The sequence below is a fragment of the Lynx rufus genome, unplaced genomic scaffold, assembly GCF_022079265.1.
Source record: "Lynx rufus isolate CCGP_SWC_20201006 ecotype Redwood Valley unplaced genomic scaffold, mLynRuf1.p SCAF_2, whole genome shotgun sequence".
Classification (NCBI taxonomy): domain Eukaryota; kingdom Metazoa; phylum Chordata; class Mammalia; order Carnivora; family Felidae; genus Lynx; species Lynx rufus.
The window spans coordinates 135,448,771-135,470,794 of record NW_025814834.1 but is presented as its reverse complement, the minus strand read 5'-3'; the positions used below and the strand labels follow the sequence as shown (position 1 = coordinate 135,470,794).

The following is a 22,024-nucleotide window of genomic DNA, read 5'->3' as shown; positions in this document are numbered from 1 at the left end:
CACTCTGACTCCATTTGCCTTAGCATAGATAATTTAGAGCTCTGTAAGGAAGGCAGAGTTGCTTACCCAGGGAGTGAATTAACTCTCAACTCTTTCAGGGACCAAAGTGCTCACAGTTTATGTAACACAGGACCTAGTCATACAGAGTTGTTCGAAACTGCAAAGTTGATTTTCATCTGGAGAACAAGAAGCATATTTGGCAACATGGTGTCTCTCATTCCTAGCATCATGGAACTGAGCCCCACCTGCAGTTTTTACTTTCAAGTTCTAGGTGTGTCACCTTTTCTTCTTTTCCTTTCATTTGGTGGTGGTGGTCAGTGAAAATATTTCATGAGTGTGATTCAGTTGTGAGTTTTTTTACAGATGGTCTCATTTGTGGAAAGAGCTGTCACTGTGAGGATCATTTGAGAATAATCCATACGTGCTGTCAGGAACCATGTTGTACACTAACTAATTTAAGGAGCTGAAAATTGCATTTTAAAATTACATTTGGAAGATGTTATTACTATAAACGCATTAAAATAGCAGGAGCTCCCATTGCTGCCCTGATTTATGGGCTTAGGTTTCTTGTGGGGAAATTTCCACTCGTTCCGTAAGCTCAGAATTTTTTGAATTTGTATATATGCCCATGTTGAGTGGGAGGGACAAAGTCTTAATAATGAGAAAGATTTCATAAATATCACAATGAAAAGGTGGAATTGCATAGCTTTACTCATTTTGGTGGCTCATTTTGAAGTAAACTTATTAGTTTCAGCATTCTGTGGCATCCCAAAAGAAAAACACAATTGCTTCATTATGATTTTAATAAGAGTTCTGTTGGTAGCCTTTGCTGCATATTATAGCAACAGTTACTATGAAGAGTTTTATGTTACACTGTGGGAATACTGAAAAGAGAGCAATTCAGTGTCACAATTTTGGTGACTTTTTCTTCCCCCTGAACCAAAAAAACAAACAAACAAAATAAAACTAGGTAATTGTATTTTTTGGATCTTTTCAAAAATTCATAATTGGATTATTGGTAACGAGTTTTGAAACCCTGGATGCTAGTCAGGGAACAGTGGAAAGTTTGACCAATATACATGTCAAATACTTAGAAGGTTAAAGGAGAATAGCATAGATCTTTACTTATTAATTTCTTCTAGAATTTGACCTTCTGCTGTGTTGTTCTTACAGTAGCAAAGGTTGTAGCTAGACTATTTTGCCCAACCGTGATCTCTTCATATAAGAATGATAGTCTCAAGTATGATACCTACAACAAGATTTCCATCTTAAACAGTATAGAAGAGGGTGGCTGGGTGGCTTCGTCAGTTGAGTGTCAGACACTTGATTTAAGCTCAGCTCAGGTTATGATTCCAGAGTGGTGGGATTGAGCCCCGCATTGGGCTCTGCGCTGACTGAGGAGCCTGCTTAAGATATTCTCATTCTCATTCTCATTCTCATTCTCATTCTCATTCTCATTCTCATTCTCTCTCTCTCTCTCTCTCTCACTCATGCATTCTCCTTCCACATCTCTACCCCACTCATGCTCTCTCTCAAAGAAGTATAGAAGACAAAATCTCAGTATTTTTGATAAGTTGAAAATAGTTTACCAGAAGAAGATTTTCTTCAATCTAAAAGGATTCTTTGATGTTAAAGTGACTTTTGGAATGTTCTAGTTCTTCTTCTCAAATATGACACCTCAGCACATAGTACCAAATCTGACTGGATATATAAATCTGACTGAGCCGTCAGGCTCAGGGAATACATAAATTCAGCAAACACATTGAGCATGTCATTATTATCATTAAATTTCATCTGTAATCTACTCAGAGGCAATACAGCACTGGCATTAGGAGGTTTACCTCTAGAGCTGGACTTTGTGGTTCTGATGCATGTTAGATATACAAGGCTGAACAAATTACATCAGTTTCTTCATCTGAATGATGGAGATAAATATAGAACCTACTTTATAGTATTGTTGAGAGGATTAAATTAGTTACTATGTATTTAGGTTTGTCAAAACTGCTGAATATAATTCTTCAGAAAAATAATAAGATTGCTATTTGGATTTTTGAGTATAACTCAAGTATCTACTTGGATTACATGTAAAATCAAAATCATTACTTCATATGGTGCTGCCTGAAAATTAAGTTTTCTTACTGGCAGCCTGCCTGCTACTAGGAAAACTTCTAGAAAAGGCCAATTATTGCCTTGACTTTGTCTCAGCTTTGTATCTTTCTGTTTCGATGCTCTTTCAAGAGTTCCCACAGATGCACATGTTTCATCCCGCTTCCAACCCTGCCAGGCCTGGCATCCTAAAACTGTCCCTTGGCATCGCAGAGTTCGGCACTGTCCATCTGAGCTTGAATAATTTTTACTCGCGCCCGACACCCTGAGCACCTCTCCTTGTGTCCTTCTTCCTTTCTGGGAGTGCTCCCCCTATGCTGTCAGTGCCAGCTTACCATTTCCTGCTTTGTTGATGGCCTTGGCATTGGGCTCATATTACCCCTCCACAGTCTACACCCTAACCCTGAACACTGAGAATCTTCTGATCTTCTGTTTTTCTCATATCCTCTGTGATTCAGGTGGTTGTTTGTTTGGTGTGTGTGTTGGGGGGGACTGGTCCAAACTGCTTTCTTAAAAATTGCCAAATTTTATAACTTTTCCCCGATGTTCTCTAAATGAAATTAAATAAAATTACTCTTTGTGCTGCTAAATAATATTTATGCTTCTATTTGCTGTCAATTTCATGTGCCTTGTTTTAGTTGTATTTTATAGAAGAGAGATCCTTATATATCCAGCAGAGGGCCCAGCACTGCCTTGTACACAGTGCATGCTCAATAAATATTGGTTAGCATTCACTTATTTGCTCCTCAGCCTTATTTTTTGTTTTATTTTTTTATTTTTTGCTGTTTACCATTCCCCCATAAATTCTGGACTCATCCAGTTCACTCATTCTCTCATTTCCAATTGTGTTTACATTTATTGTATCTTCTAAGTCTTGCTCTAATTCTAATTTCTTAACCTACTAGCTTTGTTTTTCAATTTAAACTTCATGATTCATCACTTGAGCCTCATCTCCTGTCAGTACCCTCAACTTTCTTACTCCTCTGTTCCTTCTGTTGTACCTCTCTGGTAAAACTTTATGTATTTATGTATGTTTATTATTTATTTTTGAGAGAGAGACAGAGTGAGCAGGTGATGGGTAGAGAGGGAGACACAGAATCCGAAGCAGGCTGCAGGCTCCGAGCTGTCAGCACAGAGCCTGAACCAGGACTCGAACTCAGGAACCAGGAGATCATGACCTGAGCCCAAGTTGGATGCTTAACTGATGGAGCCACCCAGGCACCCTCTCTAGTATAACTTTAAAACTGATTCAGTGAAGAAACTGCTTCCTGTACATCCCTACTCAGTCTCCTGAGCACCAATGAAGACAATTACACAGCCATGAAAACATCTGCCATAACAAAATGTGCTGTGCAGAGATCCTGTTACATCCTAGCTCCCTGCCCTCACGATTCTGTGTGGAAAGCACTTCTGATGCTTAAACTCAGGCCCACTCCCTCACCATCAGCAGTGAATCTCACTCATGACAGAAGGGAGGGAAAACAAACCATTATGTTTATAAAACCACAGGATGTCCTATAAATGATGTGCTATCCCTTTGGAGGCAGATAATTTGTTTTAATAGAGATTCAAATGGTAGTATCATAGTCAGATTCTTAAAATCTATGGCACTGTCACACATAGGTATGAAAAGTCCACATAGCATGCTTAAAAACACTATTCCTCTATTTTCAGTGTTTCCGGATAATTGCCAAAAATAACTTTAAAGTCTAAGAGAAGACTTTGTATAAAATTAGGAAACAGCCCTCTTTATTTTTGTATGATATTAATAATGGTATTGTTGCCTCTGTTAATAATTTATATTCTCTGTCTCCTCATATTAGCAGGGCATTAAGTCATCAGAAAAAAACTTTGATAAATTTAGTTATTTTCCTTGAGATTTCCCCTTGTCTTAGATATTGAATGGCCTGTAAATCTATCCAGAAACTCCACCAAACTCTAGGAGGATTATGCTCTTTTTATAGCAAGACTTCTATGCATTCCTACCAGCTAATGGTCAGTTTCAGTGAAGAGATGATTGATGTCCCCAGTGAGTCTTTAACCTTGCACATATGGGCAGATGCACAGTTATTTCTAGCTGATTGCCATGCTGGCTGTCCATTGCACTCAGTGTCTGATTTGGATTGACAAGATTGCAGAAGTCAAACCTACTTGAAAATGCTTGGTCATTAGTGTCTTCCGATCATCTTCAATCTGCCGAAACTTGGCCTTCAGCCCTTTCATTTGGGTTTCCATTTTTAGAACATATTGGAAATCTCTCTGAGTTCTCAAGTTTAAGACTTCAATAGACTGGGACATGTTCTGAACCTGTTAAACAAGAACATTTGACTATACATTATTGTCTATTTACAGGTATATGCAATCACTACTGAAGTAGCAAAAATGACAAAGAACTATAAGTGCCAAATCCGTATTTGTATCCCCACATGATAGGTTTTCAAGACAATTCTTTATGATAAACATTCAAAAAATTCAGCAAGGGAAAATTAAACTGAGGCAAGAAATAATAATAAAATTGACATCCTAGGATTAGAGAGAAATAAATAACTTCAAATAAGAATTTAATCAGAAAAGTAAATTTGAAATACGGAATTTTCATTCTAGGACTTTGCAAGCTTATGATGTCCCAACCCATTAAATGTTAAAATAATTTGTTTCTATAAGTACTAACTCTGATTTCTTCAAGATGTGGGATGTTTAGCAATTGTGGATGATAGTGACATGTCCAACAGAATTAGAACACATTCATTCCTGTATGGTTTCTTTGACATCCTAAGTTCTCCCAACGGTGAGATTGAATTGACCGAGAAGCATGGTGGCAATGCTGGGACGCCTCCAAGCTTGGAGAGCATACTGTTTAAGAGACCTGGAAAACAGCAGCTCTGTCAAATGGTTGGTAGGTAGGCAATAAACACAGATTAAGCTGATGGTACCTTGTAGGTTTATTGGGCCCTAGGCTATGTAGAAGTAGGAAATGGATGACCTATAAAAATGAGGAAAGAAACATGCTCTAATTTTTGTGTCAGCAAAAACCTCAAAACAAAGTGAAAACCTCTAATAGTTGGAGAGCTGTTAGATGAATTGTGGAATGGAGTATGAATACGCTATTTTAAAGGATAGGCTAGATTTTTATATCTTGGTACTCAAAGTATTGTGTACAGAGCAAGTTTGACATCACTTGGGAAACTTAAAAATATAGAATTTTGGGGCCTATGCCACAGCTACTGAGTCAGAATCTGCATTTTATCAGAATCTCCAAGTGATTCCTGTGTTTATTAAATTTTGCTCAACATGGAGAAATTTCCATGAGAAAAGTGAGAAGAGCTTGTGTGTGTGTGTGTGTGTGTGTGTGTGTGTGTGTGTGTGTGTAACATACACATAAAAGAAAATGGGGCGGTAGGTGATGGGTATTGAAGAGGGCATCTTTTGGGATGAGCACTGCGTGTTGCATGGAAACTAATTTGACAAAAAAACTCATTTAATAAAAAAAAAGAAAATGGGGCATATGAGCAAAAAATCATGGTGGAGAAAGGTATTAAAGATTAGAAGAATACATACTGGGTTGTTTTCCTTTTTTAATGTTATTTAGTTAGAGAGTGAGTGAGCAGGGAAGGCACACAGAAAATCTCCACACTGATGGTGCAGAGCCCAATGCAGGGTTAGATCTCACGAACCGTGAGATCATGACCTGCGCTGAAATCAAGAGTTGAATGCTTAACTGACTGAGCCACCCAGGCACCCCTGGGTTGTTAGTTTTCTGTGAAATGTGGGTAAGAGGAGAAGTAATAAATATTGTAGAAAGGAGTCCCTGTTAAACAGAATATATATAAATCTGCCTAGAATTATATGTTTTATTTTTATGAAATGGAAACATGAAAGCACCAAAAAAAAATTGTGGTGGACTTTGAGATGAATTTTACTTTGTTTCATAGATTTTTATGCATTATTCTATTCTATTTATTTTTAAATATGTATTATGCAATAAGTAAAAAATTTTTTTCATTGCAGCAATTGTGAGTTGAAAATAAGGAAGGAGTGATTTATTCAGACACAAATTTTTGTCATCAGGTATGTCACAAAGCTCAGTGGACTAGCTAGCTATGAAGAGCCCATTGTTGGTACATTCCTCAGCTTGGAACATTCCAAGAAGGCAGAGCATTCTGCTGCCTTGGCTTGCATACTTCCTCTATTTTTCTTTTTAAAGAAGATTATCTTTTCCTGTTTTTTTTTTCTGCTGTTTTGATCCATAGTCCTGCCCTTTATAAATCCTGTATTCTCAAGACATGTGATAGTCTAGCTTATATTAAAACTAATTGTGTAATATATGTTGGGTGGGAGCACAGAAGTGACTGCCTTTCTGTGAGCTCCAAAGGTTAGAAGCTGCATCTTATTCATACTTTTTATTCCCAACACCCTACACAGAACCAGGCACAGAATAATTGTTCAATAAATACCTGTTGGTTAAAATTATCTTATGCTTCCAATGCTTGTAATAAGTAATTAATATTTTTTAAATTTGAGAGAAAGAGCATGCACAGTGCATGAGAGCTCATGAGTGGGGGTGGGGTGGAGAGAGAGGGAGAATCCCACGCAGGAACCACACTCTGAGTGCAGAACCCGATGCCAGAACTCGAACTCACGATCCATGAGATCATGACCTGAGCCCAAATCAAGAGTTGGACACTTAACCAACTGAGCCACCCAGGCACTCCAGTTACTAGTATTTTAAGGAAAGTTCCTTCCTTCTGTCACTGTGACACTGTAGCAGTACGTGACTCCCAAATATTTCTTAATTTGCTATCATTCCTACTTAGAAAGCTTCATTCTTTTAAATCTTCGGTGGAGCACAAAATTACTGAGACAGCATTGAAACCTGGAGATGTAACTGCATCTTGGATAAATGTAATGCTTTCAAAATAATCTTTAACTTCATTACAGTTAAGTATGAATAAAGAAAAGCCATTTGTATTAAAGAAACCATCTACACATTTGAATATGGCATTCATCTCTGAAGCTGCCCATCGCTGGCATGACTGATACTTTCCTAGGAATGCCGTGGGTTGGGCAGAGTCCATACAAGTAGAAAATGATAGGCAAGTGAAATATTCTGTATAAAATTAAAACAGCCTCTCTTATCTTGCCTCTGCCCTAGTAAGGTAATTTTCAACTTATTTGTGTTGTGGCAAATGCACTGGGAGAATTGTGGCCTTCTATATTGTAGAAATAGGCATAATTATAAGAGCTGCATTTGGGATAATGGATAGAGACAGAGCTGTCTAATTGGAGAGGATTTGGGTCTGGGCTGTCTTTTGCTTTGTCTGATGACTATACCTAGGAATGTTTAGTTTTCCACTGTTTACAGAGACCCTCCCACCCCCAGGATCAATTTCCTGATGATACCCGATACTAGATCCCTATAGTTACACTTGTAGAAAGGAGACCCATCTGCTGTGGTTCCTCTTTGACTCTGTTTATCTCTGATGTTTTACAGTTTAGTTTTTCATATGTGTCCCTGTGCTTAGACCCTTCTCTACATCGTTCAGCAAGCTCATTGTCTCCCTTCATTAATAATTTTTGAAACTAATTATCTTGGATCTTTGTATAAATAAAATGTTTGAGGCCTCTCTGAACTTAACAAATTAACTTAAATTTTCACTCTAATTCATAATTAAGGTAGAGATTACTCGGGGGGGGGAAAGACTACAGTTCAGTATGTTTGCATAGCCTTGACGTTAACAAAACTAAATAGAAATTCTTTGCTGTAGGTCTTCACAGAACCTTTAGTATTAAACTGTGTGGTAGAAATCTTCAAGAGTGAAATATCATGAATAGAGTTTATTAAAATCATTTTACTAGGAGGATGTCACTGGTATCCTATTCCAAAAATCACACTTTAGGAGAAACTGTCCTAGACATGCAGGACATCTTCAACTGTACAGAGAAGCTACACAGCTAACAAACTTTTTAATTATTGAAAAAAAAATTCATTTAACGTTTTTATTTATTTTTGAGAGTGAGAGAGAGACAGACTGACAGACACACCCAGCATGAGTGGGGGAGGGGCAGAGAGAGAGGGAGACACAGAATCCAAAGCAGGCTCCAGGCTCTGAGCTGTCAGCAGAGAGCCCAGTACGGGCCTCGAACCCGTGAACCACTAGAGCATGACCTCAGCCAAAGTTGGACGCTTAACCGACTGAGCCACCTAGGTGCCCCAGCTAACAGGCTTTTAAAAAAAAAAATGTTAATTTGTTTTGAGAGAGAGAGAGTGAGAGCACAGAGGGGCAGAGAAAGAATCCCAAGCTGACAGCACAGAGCCACACATGGGGCTTGAAATCATGAAATGTGAGATCATGACCTGAGCAGAAACCGAGAGTCAGATGCTTAACCAATGGAGCCACCTGTGCCCTGCTAACAAACATTTTTTTAAATGAACAGTTGTAGTTTGGGCATATTAAGACCTGAAATATTGGGAAAACAATTGTAATTCTTTAAATATTAAGTAATGTAGATATGGTTAAAAATATTTGACAGAACATTGCTTAAATTAGTATGGGTACCACCTGTGACATTCTGGATGACACTAGCATGGTGTTGAGAAAACACAGAACTGATCTGGTAAAGCCCCATAATACACTGGTTGAGTGACACTGGTAGGTTCTTTAACCTCAAAAAGCAGTTTCTTTTTACGTAAACTTAGAAGGGCAGGTTCCTCAGCTGTGAGGATTGAATGGAGTGGATACAGATATGGGAAATACTGTTAGCAATATTGTTGAAAACATTTCCTTAGGGGCACCTGGGTGGTTCAGTTGGTTAAGTATCCGACTCGATTTCAGCTCAGGTCATGATCTCACGGTTCAGTTTGTGAGTTCAAGCCCTGCATTGGGCTCTGCGCTGACAGTGCAGAGTCTGCTTGGGATTCTCTTTCTCTCATGTGCACACTGTCTCTCAAAATAAATAAATAAATAAATAAATAAATCTTTAAAAACATTTCCTTATTATGTGACTAAATTAGTTCTTTGGTTAATGGTGAGTGGGCGGCCTAAACTCATGCTCCGGTTTTCCATCCGGTGCCTTGGATATTTGTGAAACTATAGAGAAGTCAATAAGAAAATCTGGCTCATTCTGAATAAGGAGTGCTTATTTCAGATGGTTTTTTTTTTTTTTTTTTGGGTCATTGCAGCAAATCAGTGCTACTCCCTTCTTCAGCCCACTCCAAGTAATGTACATAATTTACTATTACTATTCCCTCCTATATACTATTCCCTTTACTATTCCCTCCTATAATACTCTCAAATGGTAAATTTAATAAACATAACTTGTAGAGACCTAGATTTTGTTAATAAATTTTGTGGGGTTTTTTGTTAATTAGATACAATGACTTTTTAAAGGTGTGATTTTTCTAGAATTTCTTTAAATCATTAAACACATTGCATATTAGATGGGGTGGTCGTATCAGTGATGGCTTGTGGTCAACCTCCTTGGTTGTATTTTTTTGCCTTCTTCATCCTACACCAATTCCCGGTTTTATCATAGTTCTGGAGTACATTTCACTTTGGACCTGTAGAGGGTATTATCCACCTTCTAACACTTTATTTGAACTTTCTCAACTGATTTCAGAAGAAATCTGTGTTTTTTTTTTTTTCCAACAGGTTCAGAAGAGATGTCTGAATCTGTATGGGGGGAGGTATGGGTATGAAATGCTATATTGAAAAACAATAACAAAAATAAGGGTAGAGTATCCAAGAATGTTTCTCACCATAGTTGACATAGAAAAAAGATGCTTTTGCACAGAAAAAGAATATAGGATCAGAAAGTCTATAATTTGAGGGGAAATATTTAATAGAAAAACAAATTTAATAGAAAAGCAAAATTGGATTTAAAAGATTAAATCTTTTTACTAATGTAATATCCCTAGTAACCAAACAATATTAAACTATATATTTGGAGTTTTTTTCATAGAAGTAAAGAAAACCAAGATTGGTAAGGTATACCCAAGAAAAATCACAGTTCATTTGTCATGATTTCTAATAGCTGAGAGGCACATTAGCTAGAGTCGTTAACTTGAATGAAAATGACATTTGCTTTTGTCTGGGGGACAGATATTGAAGGAGCAGGGAAGATAGGATCTTATAAAAAGAGACATAAGAAGAGAGAATCGATAGATTGATGATAGCTCTGAGGAGAGGGGGAGGGAAAACAGGACTAATCATTTTATAAAAACAAGAAAAAAGCTTTCTTAAAATTTTAGAGCATCAATAGACTTCCAAATAATGTACATGGAGGAAATTTATTTTCAATTATATGGCAGTAGAAGAAAGTTATTGTTGCTAAGCTTGAAATTGCATAAAGTAGGCATGTCTATATTAACAAATTTGATGCTTTCATTTTTCTGGCTTCTCTTAACTTTCCTTAAAAAGTTCTTATTCAATGCCATCATTGTATGAATGATCATAGAAATGATATTGCACTGAATGAATGGTTGAGCATGATGTTCTCTAAAAGCACATACTACCTAATTTATCTTATTATCCCTGAAGGTACTTAAAATTCCCACATGTTGTCGTCTTACCATCAGTCTGGCCACCCAGCTGTCCTACTATATTCAGAGCCCAACACAGTGAAATTCTGAATGAGAATAATTGAAAGAACCATTCATTGTTTTTTTTTTCCTCCTCAAACTAAACATAAATAATGTTTCATGAGCTGACTTTTATCTGTAAAAAAGAATAAATCAAGGGCATTCTGCATTTGATTGTTATGGATCGGCTTAAGTAAATTATATGGAGAGATTGCTGTTGAATGAAATTGAAGAGCTTAATGTTCAAAGGAATGACTTAGAGAATGATGATAAATACTTGAAATTATTCATTATCTGTTCAGATAGCTTGCATATTGCATTCCATTATTTTAACTTCCTTGCAAGGTTGTTAATGTGATTCAAATGCATGAGCTCAAACAGCCTAGTGTGATCCTGGGAATTGAGGATAGATTTCTGGCATAGGAATAAGACTTTTTGCCTTTTTTTCCCCCTTAAGAAGAGACCAACTGGATATTAAGGCATATGATAGATATCCAGTCTTAAGAAGGTAAGATTGAGAAAAATAAAAAGTAATACAAATAAACAGTAGAGCAGGAATCTTGAGGTACTCCTTTCAAGGAAGGAAAAAAAAGTTTGAGAAAGGGGGACAAAAATTGGAAGGACCTTCCTCATTATTGCCTGCTTTCCTGCATTTCCTTTTCAAGGAACGGTAGATAAAAAAAAATGGAGGACAGGACACGTACCTTTTCCAGAAGTTGGCGAAGCTGCCTGCTTTTGGCATCCCTGGAACACAGGTTTTGTTCTGGAGCCACCACTGTGCAAATGCATCGTCCATCAGGGTCTTGTGCTGAACTGTACACTTGCCACCCTTCTTTGGGACTAATCTGGGTCTGAGGAAACCAATAGCAAACACACAACACAGACCCCCATTACAGGATAAAGAGAATGTGGGTTTGTAACATTTTAAACAAAGGATCCTCTTTGATAAAGTCTCTGTTTTTATTCTTTAAAAAGAAAGATTAAACAACTTCTACAACTTCTATAGGCAGCATAACTTCATTCAGTTACACCTTCCTTATCTGTCCCCAGGATAGTTTTTCTTTTCTTTAAAATATTTATTTTTGAGAGAGAGCGTGTGTGCACGAGGAGGGGGGGGGGGGGAGAGAGAGAGAGAGAGAGAGAGAGAGAGAGAATGAGAATATCCCAAGCAGACTCCACACTCAGCACAGAGCCTGATGTAGGGCTCAGTCTCACAACGATGAGTTCATGACCTGAGCTGAAATCAAGAGTTAACCCACTGAGCTACCCAGGCACCCCGAATTTTTCTTTCATTGGGCTATATTAGTAACTATTTATTGACCCTACAACATTTCCTAATGCTTTTTGTCATATTTGGACATTGCAGTGCAATTTAGAAGCATCTGATAACCACTTAATCACATATCATCAGTCTCTCTACATAAGATCTGTTAGCTTGTCTTTCTCAACAGTAAATGATAGTAGTGTGTGTGTGTGTGTGTGTGTGTATGTATGTATATATGTATGTGTATATATATATATATACACACACACACACATACACATTTCTGATAATTATTCACTTGTGATATTCTGAAGCAAAGCCCTATGCCAGGGCGCTTCCCATGTATTGAAGAGCCAATTATTAATAAAGTTGGAAAAGTAGCATGTAAGAATACAGGGTAAAATGATTAGATCAGCACGGTTTTGCAAAGGATGCAGAGTCCCAGAGAGGTTAAAGAGTATTTTGACATGGTCTGCGAAATCCATCTTCCCAAATTACTTCTGTGTACCCTACCTCCCTAGAACTGTAGCTTAAAGTGGCCTTCCCATCTAGGAATGAGGCGGCTTAAAGTCTGCCTCCTATTTATGTTTCTAGTTTTACCTCCTGGATCTTCCTATAGGAAACTTCTTTCCAACAAATTGGTCCATGTGTGTCCTGAAAGTATGTTACCTTGATTCATTTCTTTATATGCTACTCATTTTGTTTCTCCTTATTGGAATACCTCTTTCATAAACATTCAACTTACTAAACCCTTATGGTTTCTACCTATTCTGTGTTATTCATTAGGCATTTCATGTGTATTGTCTAGTATTGCTATTTGCCTTTCGTATGTCTTATTTCAACACTTAGTTTATATTCATCTACTAGACATATTAGATATTTTCTATTGTATTAAGTATATTTTATCAGGTACAAAGATAAGTTTCCTCTTTTTTATCTAGTTACTTTTCAGGAAGAGTTTAAGTGTTTATTTTGAGAGAGAGAGATGGGGAGGAGCAGAGAGAGAGAGAGAGAGAGAGAGAGAGAGAGGAAGAGAGAGAATTTCAAGCAGACGCTGTGTTGTCAGCTTGATGTCATGAACCATGAGATCATGACCTGAGCTGAAATCAAGAGTCAGACGCTTAACCGATTGAGCCACCCAGGTGCTGCTAAACATCCACTCTCCATTGTATAAGGAGAAGTCATTGTGGATGCCATGATGTACTGCCCAGAGAGGCACTCATTCATTCCTCCAGCTGCTAAGATTATTAGTGGCTTGGCTTTCAGTTAAGTTTCTCTTTGGGGATTGCCTAGGCTGAAGAATGTTGCTTACTCAAGGTCAGGCTCTATTCCAAGGGACAACTCACATGCATTGACTTGATGATGCAGCAGTACAATGAAGCACCCTAAGAAGCAGGAATTATTATTTCCATTTCACAGAAGAGGAAATTGGTTAACATGCTTGGGAACAGTTAGCTCGTATGAAGCCAGGCAGTATGTTCCAGAGAAGGACTGTCCAATGGAAATAAAGTAATTTTTACTTTTTTAAGCCTATTAGAAAAGTTAAAATTACTATCTTCAAAATTGTGCATTTTATACTTATGACTTCAATTTGAATTAGCCACATCTTAAATGCTTAATAGCTACATGTAGCCTCTTCACTGGACAGTGCAGCTCTAGAGTCTTGCTTTTAATTATGCTATGGCCATATCAGTATGATGCTGAACATCCAGATAATTGTTTTCAAGGGTCAGTCATGGATATTGAAAAAACTACCTAACAGATGTTGTAGACAAACCATCCAGTTTGATCCGAATTTGTTTTTCCTGTGGAAATAATCAGATAAATCAATGGGCCTTTTCCTAGCTAAGCTCTGGCTTGCTTCTACAGCTGGGATCTGAAATTTGTCAGCCTTTCTCTCTGTCCTTCTATGTTGTCCAGGGATTCAGCAGATATGTATTTCTTGTATGATCAGGAGAAGAAGGAGATGAATTTAGTTTAGAAAATAAGGTATTTCATGAATCAGGTTGGAGGTGTGAGGCTGAGGAGGGTGAGAGAAAGCCTGAGGGTTGGGAGCTGAGATGAGGCTAGGAACCAAGAGGTGAAGTGAGGCCAGCAGAGGACTGTCTTGCAAAATGCTCAGTGTTACTGGGCTTGGATATTTGCCCATAGACTGGAGTGTTTTACCAGGTTAAAGCAAACCCTTTAAAGGAGTAAACCAAGCTGACTTCCCTCTCCACAGATCTGCTATAGCCTGTGAGATCTTCTGTCTCTGGAGTTCACACCAGAACAGATATAATCTCCAACTTATTCTGTCCCAGGTCATTGCATATCATCCACCAACACACAGCTCTTTTTCTTTTCAAGGGCTTTGGCAATAATCACTACAGGGTGCTGATACGCCTTCCAACAACAATCATGAACAAATACTGGGGAAGCTATATGTTATAAACTCAGGAAACTCATAAAGATGTCATAGTCCTTGTCCTTGATCTATAATGAGAAGCAGTTGGTGCCAGTGCTCTTTTTAATCTCCCTTTTCATATAATTCATGGAAGTGTCCTATGCTGCCTTTTATTTCTGAAGCATTGGATTCATTACCATTTCTTTTTCATTCTCCTACTCCTTCTAACATTTATGCCTGAATATCCAGTTAGGATAGAAATAGGTACTTAGAGTTATTATCAGAATCAGAAAGCATCTTAAAGATTATCATATTATCCTTTTCGTATTAAGGAAGAAAAATGCAGAGATTACAGAATGGAGATGGGAATAGTTTAGCAGAGTAGTTTCAGTGATAAAATTAAAGGTTTAAGCTACATAACGGTATGGGATTAATATATCTAGACATGGGTCCTATAGTTTCACCTAGGTTTCACCTAACATTGGACACAAATCTCCAACATGTAAGAAAATTAAGTCTTGTTACTAGGATAAATTTAGCTTTTGGATAGAGGACCAGGGGTCACCCAATTATAATATTATCTCTTTAACAGCAGTGCAAACACTGATTATTAAACCTGGCAGCATTAATATTGGTGTTCACTTGCCAAGTGTTTGGCTAACTAGTGAGGAGCTTATCATGACAGGGCAAGGTGTCAGTTGCTTTCTGGAATGAGGGAAACAGGAAAGGTGAAGAGGGTCTGATGTTCATTTAGCATTCTCCCTGAAGTGTCAGCTTAATAAAAGTGGACTCCAGCCTTGTTTGTACTTCGAATTGTCTTCTTGTAAGAATCAGTGAAAAGAGCCTTGACCTTATCTACTACAGAGTTAGTTTGAATGATCCCAACTATAACAAGTTACCTCTTTGGCAAGACAAAGGTAACTCAAAAGAGAAAAAAGCTAATATAAAAGATGAGTGCCTGACAGTTCTATGGGTTTTGATATAGACCTCTGTGTCAGGGTCAGTGATAAATAAAGGAAGTTTTATGAGTATCTCTGGTGCTCTCTTTTAGGGCATCCATACTGGCATTGAAAAGAGGCTCAAAATAAAACCAACCAAGACCTCAGGTGGAAGGAAATATTTGGACAGATTTTGGATACCAATGGAAAAAGACCTCCCATTTTAACTTGTAATAGCAATTATTCCAGTGTCTGTAAAACTCCCGTAATAGTAATAGCAAACATTTATGGAGCTCGAGCCATTACTTGGCAGTTTGCATGTACTGTTGCCTTTGAATATTACAACTTTATGGATGAGGTTATGTTATACTGCCCATTTTAGAGGTGAGGAAACCAAGACAGTAAGGAACTTGTTCAAGGTCATGCAGGGGATAATCAGAGCTGGGATTTGTACTTCGATGTCAGAGACTGAAAGTTTAACCACCACCCAGCCCACCAGTTGTCTGAAATTCCCTTTTATAACTGATAAAGATAACCCTGGAAGCATTTTCTGAACTGCTATGAAGGCCAGTACTTGGACCTGGAGGGTGCATGTGGTTTATTACTATCCAAAGCATGCTAATCACAGTGGTTACTGATGCAGCTCTCTTTGAACCTTTTGTGTTAATTAGAAGAACTAAATGAACTATTTAGCAGTTTTTAATATTGCAGAACTCATGAAATATTTAAGAATGTTCTAAATAGGAGAATTAAAATGATAATTTTAACAATTGGATTTCAAGTCTGGATTCTTTGCTTATAATTTAATTACCAAGCCATGCTTTATAAATATAAAGCTACTAGGTGAGAGTTCTCCCAAAACTCCTGGGTCTTTGTAGCAGAAAAGAAAGATCCTAAGGACTGAGGTACATGTACAAATAAATACAAATATCTTGCATTTCAACTTGTTTTTACGTTTTTAAAATCCTACCCTTTGTATTAGTCTCACTTTTTTTTTTTTCAATCAACTACTCTTAGATATACACACTATCTTATGAGGAAGCTGAAACTCAACATAAGCAATTTTTTTCAAGTCCTCCATTTAGTAAATGTCATGTATAGGACTCAAACCAGTTTTCTTCCACTTTCAGCCCAGAGCTCTTTACTCTCATCCTCTACAGATGAATGAGTCAGATAGTCTATGTCCATTTACCAATAGCCAGAAAATTTGCTTTGGAGGAAATGCACCCCTGCAGGTGAAGGGCTTTATCTAAACAGTATGGAAATAAGTAGCAATTAGCACCTGGAGGAGTTGTTAGCAGTAATGGCTCAGCAAAACCCAACTGGATATTCCTATGGCGGACCCTGCAATCATTTCTTAGGGTCCAGGTGGAGAGGCAGGCAAGGGACAGAATTCTGATCCTTTTAAGAGAACCAAATCAGCTAGTGGAACATTGCTAGTCTTATGTTTTATCTTGAGTTTCTAGACATTTCATAGAAGTACAGACTGAGGCAAAAAAAAAAAAAAAAGAATAAGGAATCTACTTATTGAGAGTGGTGTGTAAGGTAAGGGAAAATAAAGCAGCAAAAAAATCCATTTGTTAGACGCTATTCAATTTAGAGTGGAGATGCCTAAGTGATGAAACCCCTTATAAATTTTTGTCTGAGGATAGGTTTGGTCTCAGAGTGAAATGTGGCTTAGCATGCTAATGGCTTTCGTTGTGAAGAGAGGAGAAATGTGAGGAAAGGAATGAGAGATGTTGACAGACCACGCTGAAAGAAGCTGTGCTCTGGAGGATGTGTTAATAAAGATGTCACTGCATAGCAGCAGTTTTCTTCCTATTTCTTATATGAGACTAGTTGGAACTGAAATCAGAAATGCATATTCTGTAGGAGAGTCGTGATTTTCACCTCTTTAAAAGCTGTCTTTATAACAAGAAGTATAACAAAATAGAATAAAAAATGGGAAGACTCCTTCCTGAACCCTTGGAAAACCACTAATGGTCTGGTAATCCTGGAGAGCAAGCTGGTTAAGAGGTGGTGACCAGTGAAAGGCCACTCAGCATGCTGCCCCTCCTTCTGGGGCTTGTCCTAGAGGTTGTCCCCAGGGCTGTGCCCAGTTTTCTTTGGTGCAGGACTACCTGAGTTCAGTTCATGGCTCCACCACTCAAACTTCCTGTGCTTTGGCGTCCCTTAGGGAAATGAAAATAGGTTTTATTACTATCTGGTGGGGCTGTTGTAAAGATTAAATGCGTTAATACTTGTAAATCACTTGAAATAGTGCCTGGCCCAATGGCAAAACCAAGTCTTAGCTAACATTATTTGTCTGCATGACTGGTCTATTTTCAGGCAAACTTCAATCTGAAACAGTATCAGTGCTCCCCAGTAAAGTGGTATTTTCTTAAAAATAAATGCATATTCTTCACTCAAAGAAACCTCAAGCCTCTAAGAAAAGTAACCATTAAAACAAAGCAACAACAACAAAAACTCGACAAACAAAAAACAAAGATAAAAGTTTAGGTTGGTTGGACACCTCATGTTCTGGAATAAAGAGACTTAGTGCTGGGAAAGACTCGGAGGTTGTATCTGGTCCTGTGTCTTTCCACTCTCATGCTTCTGTTATCGTAGTTCCATTCGAGCTCTGTATGGTAAGAATTTTGCTGCTCTCTAGGCAGCCCCTTCCACTGGGAGAAACCCAAGGGGCTTGACCTGAATTCTGTCTTTGTAATTTTCCCCTCTTGGCCCTATTTGTGCTTTAAGTATTTAAACAAGAATAAATCTACTCAATAAATAAGCCCATGTCACAGTTCTTGTCCAAAAAGGCAATTATCTCTTTCTCTGTGGCTCTCAAGATTTGCAGTTCTGTTCTCTCATCCATCTCCCACTCTTTAATTTGTTTAGTTGTCCTTTCACAAAAGGGATATTGCCTAAGGATTTGAGGGAGAAAAGCAGTCTGTAAAATACAGAAGTCTGGTGTCTTCAGACTGAAAAAGGACAGTGAGCTGAGAATAGGATATTTAGAAAAGTATAGGGAGTTTGCATCAGGGTATTCTACTAATTTTAAGGAACTTAAAACTGACTAACTCATTAAAGTGGTTATTTATGGAGAAAAGTCAGCTAGATGAAACTGTAGCAAAACAAATCACTTCTGCCCACAGGTTCCCTTTGAGGCCTCTTGCCACCACAGGAGCACAGCTGACTGGGGACAGCTGGTGTCTGCTGAATGTCCTCTGCTTGTCTAATTGCTCTTTTCCAGGTTCTTCATGGTGTGGAGTCCACAGCAGTGGGGGGGGGGGGGGGTGTGGATTTCTCAGAAGCTCAGCCTCAAGGGCCAGTTCTCTGCATCAGAGAGAAGTGCCAGAGGGAGCCTGAGCTTTCTCACCTCTGCAGACACCAGCTTCTCCAAAGGCTGATGGGCCCAGTGATAAATTGGAAGGAAAAAAGAAAGGAAAGAAGAAAGCAAACAGGGCTACAGAGGAGAATAAAGAAATGTTTCAAGATTCTAACAAAAACAAGAGGGAGCATATTCCTTTAACAAGGAGCTGTATTTAACTACTTATTAACAAAAACATCCTGGAAATTTAAAAACCTCTGAGCTTTTGAGACCATCAAATGGACACTATTTCAGAGACACTTGCTATAAACAGATTTAATCGCATTTAATTATTAAAATCCGCTTTTTTTTCCAGCTTTTTTGAAACTACCCTTCTAAAGATTTGATATTTGTGTAAATCTCTACTTTTTACCATCTCCACATCCCATAAGCACCCACAAAACAAATTTTAAGACATCTTTTTTTTATGTTTACACAATTGTAGGCTCATCCCATTCAGACTGTATAAAGTGAGAACATAGATCAAGAATGTTGAAAGGTGCAGGACATCCTAACCAAACCTACGATGAAGTGTATGGTTAACCATTCTGTCTAAGGGAGGTAGAGTCCAGGATTATGGGAAACCACCTGAGCAGAGCAGAAAGAGCCTACTGTGACACCAGGGCCAGGAGGGGCAGGGACTTATGAAGAAGGAGACCATTTCTCTGAACAGGACTGTGGCCAGGTGACTTGCGTCCACCCTTGCCTCTGTCATTCACCAGCTGGGGGAAATCTGTTCAGTCCCACATTTTGGGTCATTCTTCCTACTTGCGGCATGAGGCTGTTGGATTAGCTCATTCATACTTCCAGTTCAGCTTTTGAGTGCTATAAGATTTCTCTGGAGGAATCTCATTTAGGGCAAGGGATTGATTGTGTGGGGAAGGAGCCGATGGTAGAAGCCCAATAAATGCCTCCCCCCATCCTTTATTATTTGACCCATGATCTGCCTTACAAATTGGATTTCCACTTCAGGTTTGCTCAACAAATACTTGTTCAGCATATATTACATTTAATTCTGGGGGGAAAAAGACACTGCTGCCAAAAATAATGTGACGATAACTGGCCTGGATGGTTTCAGAAATCCTTTCCAGCATTAACATTTTATGATCTTAATCTAGGAAATACAGATTCATTCATTTTTCACCATGGGAATTGTAAGGTATGAGCAATTATCTTGAATAATTAAGGTAAGGAAATGTCATAGACCATTGTTCTTCTATAAAGTACGCTACGTCTATAAAGCATTTTAAAAAAAGTTTGCAAGCTGGTTTCTTCTTTTTAGTGAAGAGTATAAACTTTCCTGATTTTTTTTTTTCTTTTTTTGGCACTCAAAGGAAAATTTGATTGTATCAGAAGCAAATATAGCAATGCTTTACATTTTTCAAACAACAGATTACTAATCAGGAAGTAAAGAAACTGAATTAACTGTAACTTTACATAACTAGAAGTCCTAAAAGAATCATGCATATTGTTAGAAATTTGATTCTCCCCCATTAACAACAATAGGAAATAACAAAACCAGTGTTCATTATACACAAAAAAATATACATATCAGATCCAAGGTACCAAGTTTGGAATATGACTCATTTATGAATTTCTTAGATTCATTTTCTGAAAGAATTCAACTAAGGTGCTGAGAACTGTAAGGTTCTTGAACATTGAGAAAATTGGGCACAGTATATATTATATAATGTAAATTGATTTTATAATGGTTTATTGATGACCTATCATGCTTTCTTTGTAACTAGAAATCTTTTTACATTCCTCCTGCCATACATACATCATACAGGTAAGGAGGGGAAACTCAACCATAGAGGTGCTGAGGTGACATAAGTGACCTAAGGGAGGTACATAAAAGTGGGTCAAAGTGTGCCTCATATGTGCTCTGCTGGTACCCTAAGCACTGGGTGAATCTAGTAAATTATATAATTAATTTGATTTGACTCTCCTCAGTTAATTGCACATTGATAGATTAGTTATTAGTAATGCAAATAACTCTTGAAAATGTAGGGTTACCATTATTTTAGTATCTGAGTTTTTACTACTGACAAATAATCCAGTAGTAAAAATAGATAAAAATAAAACGAGAAAGAGCTCCAAATACTATTTTCTGCATCCTTTATTTGATAGCAGGGAAATTATTTTCCAAAGATATTCCTTCTGTTTGAATTTGTAACTTCTGTCTGAAAAACCTTTTGTTAGAAAGATTTTAGAGTATTGCTAAGTAAACCATGGTTCAAATTACCAGAAAAGACTTTGCTATATTGTGGGAAGGGCTAAAAAGACATTAATTTTAGGTAAACAAAGACTATAGGAGCTAGACTTATGATAGGAGGTCTTTATAAAAAAAAAAAAACAATAAAGGGAGATGATCTTATCAAGTGAGTTATATATTGCTTGTGTTTCTTAGCTCTCTTAAAGTCTTTTTGGCAGGCTTTAAATTGCTGAGGTTTTTTATTTGTGTTTAAAAGAAGTTGATTCTCAGACTAAAGGCATTGCAAACAGTCACAAGAATTGAATTCCAAGGAAAGAGACTGCTATAGTAAAATTAGATTACATAGAATGTATTCTATTAGGGGAATTTTACAGACATTAAAAGAAGTAAAATAATAAAAAACAAAACATATTTCTTAAAGAATCCTTCCAAACCTCAGATTAGTATAGTTAAATTAAAGCTTATCATTCTTGAGAATTTAATGACTCTAATATTTCCTTTCACAGCTAATTTCTCAGACAGTCCATTTATTTTTTTGGTGTAACTTTAAAGTGTTCACAAAGAAATATCCATGACTAAAGTTAGCACATAAATATTGTATCATTGAAGCTGCCCTGTAAATAGAGAAGCATAATCTCAGCCTTTGCAGTTTACAGAAACAAGCCCACTGATTTAATGCACTTACTTCCCAAGATGGCCAAACCCACTGGAGTGACTTACTAAGGTATCTGGCGTCGACATCCTCGTGGTGTTCAGTCCTACCAAGGATGGGAGAGTTTGGGACATCCAATTTGAGATCATTGCCATGGTACTAAGCACAGCGCCAAGCTTCAGCAGTGGAGGACTCATTGCTGTGGAGCTAATGAGTTTTCATAGTGACTGATTAAGATCCCGGTGCTGGGCTGGCAGCGGGAGGCGTGACTGCAGCACGCCTCATCTACAGCATGAAAAGAGATCAACTTTCCCAGCTCTAATCAGTAGGGAAAGCTCACAGAACCTCTTTCCCCCACCCTCGTGGGAAGTGCCCTGCGCTTCCTTTTCCTTTGCTGGTTCATCAAATGAAATATTGTTGGGAGGGCTTGGTTGGTAATTATCAGAGCAAAGGTTGGAGGGAGAGGGAAACTTGAGCTCTTCCTGCTCCACTGTAGGCAGTTACCATCAACAGAGTCTGTTTCCTCTGGGGTTTTT

General features: G+C 37.8%; 1 protein-coding gene across 2 annotated transcripts in view; it reads right to left on the bottom strand.

The window, feature by feature from the left end:
• OLFM3 (olfactomedin 3) overlaps window positions 1-21,685 on the bottom strand; it is a 43,157-nt gene extending 21,472 nt beyond the window's left edge. Inside the window, exons 1-4 of one of the 2 annotated variants that reach the window (XM_047084992.1) lie at window positions 21,557-21,685; window positions 20,945-20,958; window positions 11,389-11,524; window positions 4,258-4,413 (exon numbers count right to left, since the gene is read on the bottom strand). In XM_047084992.1, the coding sequence (XP_046940948.1) occupies window positions 4,258-4,413; window positions 11,389-11,524; window positions 20,945-20,958; window positions 21,557-21,685 (435 nt within the window). Of the gene's footprint in view, window positions 1-4,257; window positions 4,414-11,388; window positions 11,536-20,944; window positions 20,959-21,556 lie in introns of both variants that reach the window. The other variant, XM_047084994.1, reaches the window with a different exon arrangement.
• Window positions 21,686-22,024: the final 339 nt, after the last annotated feature.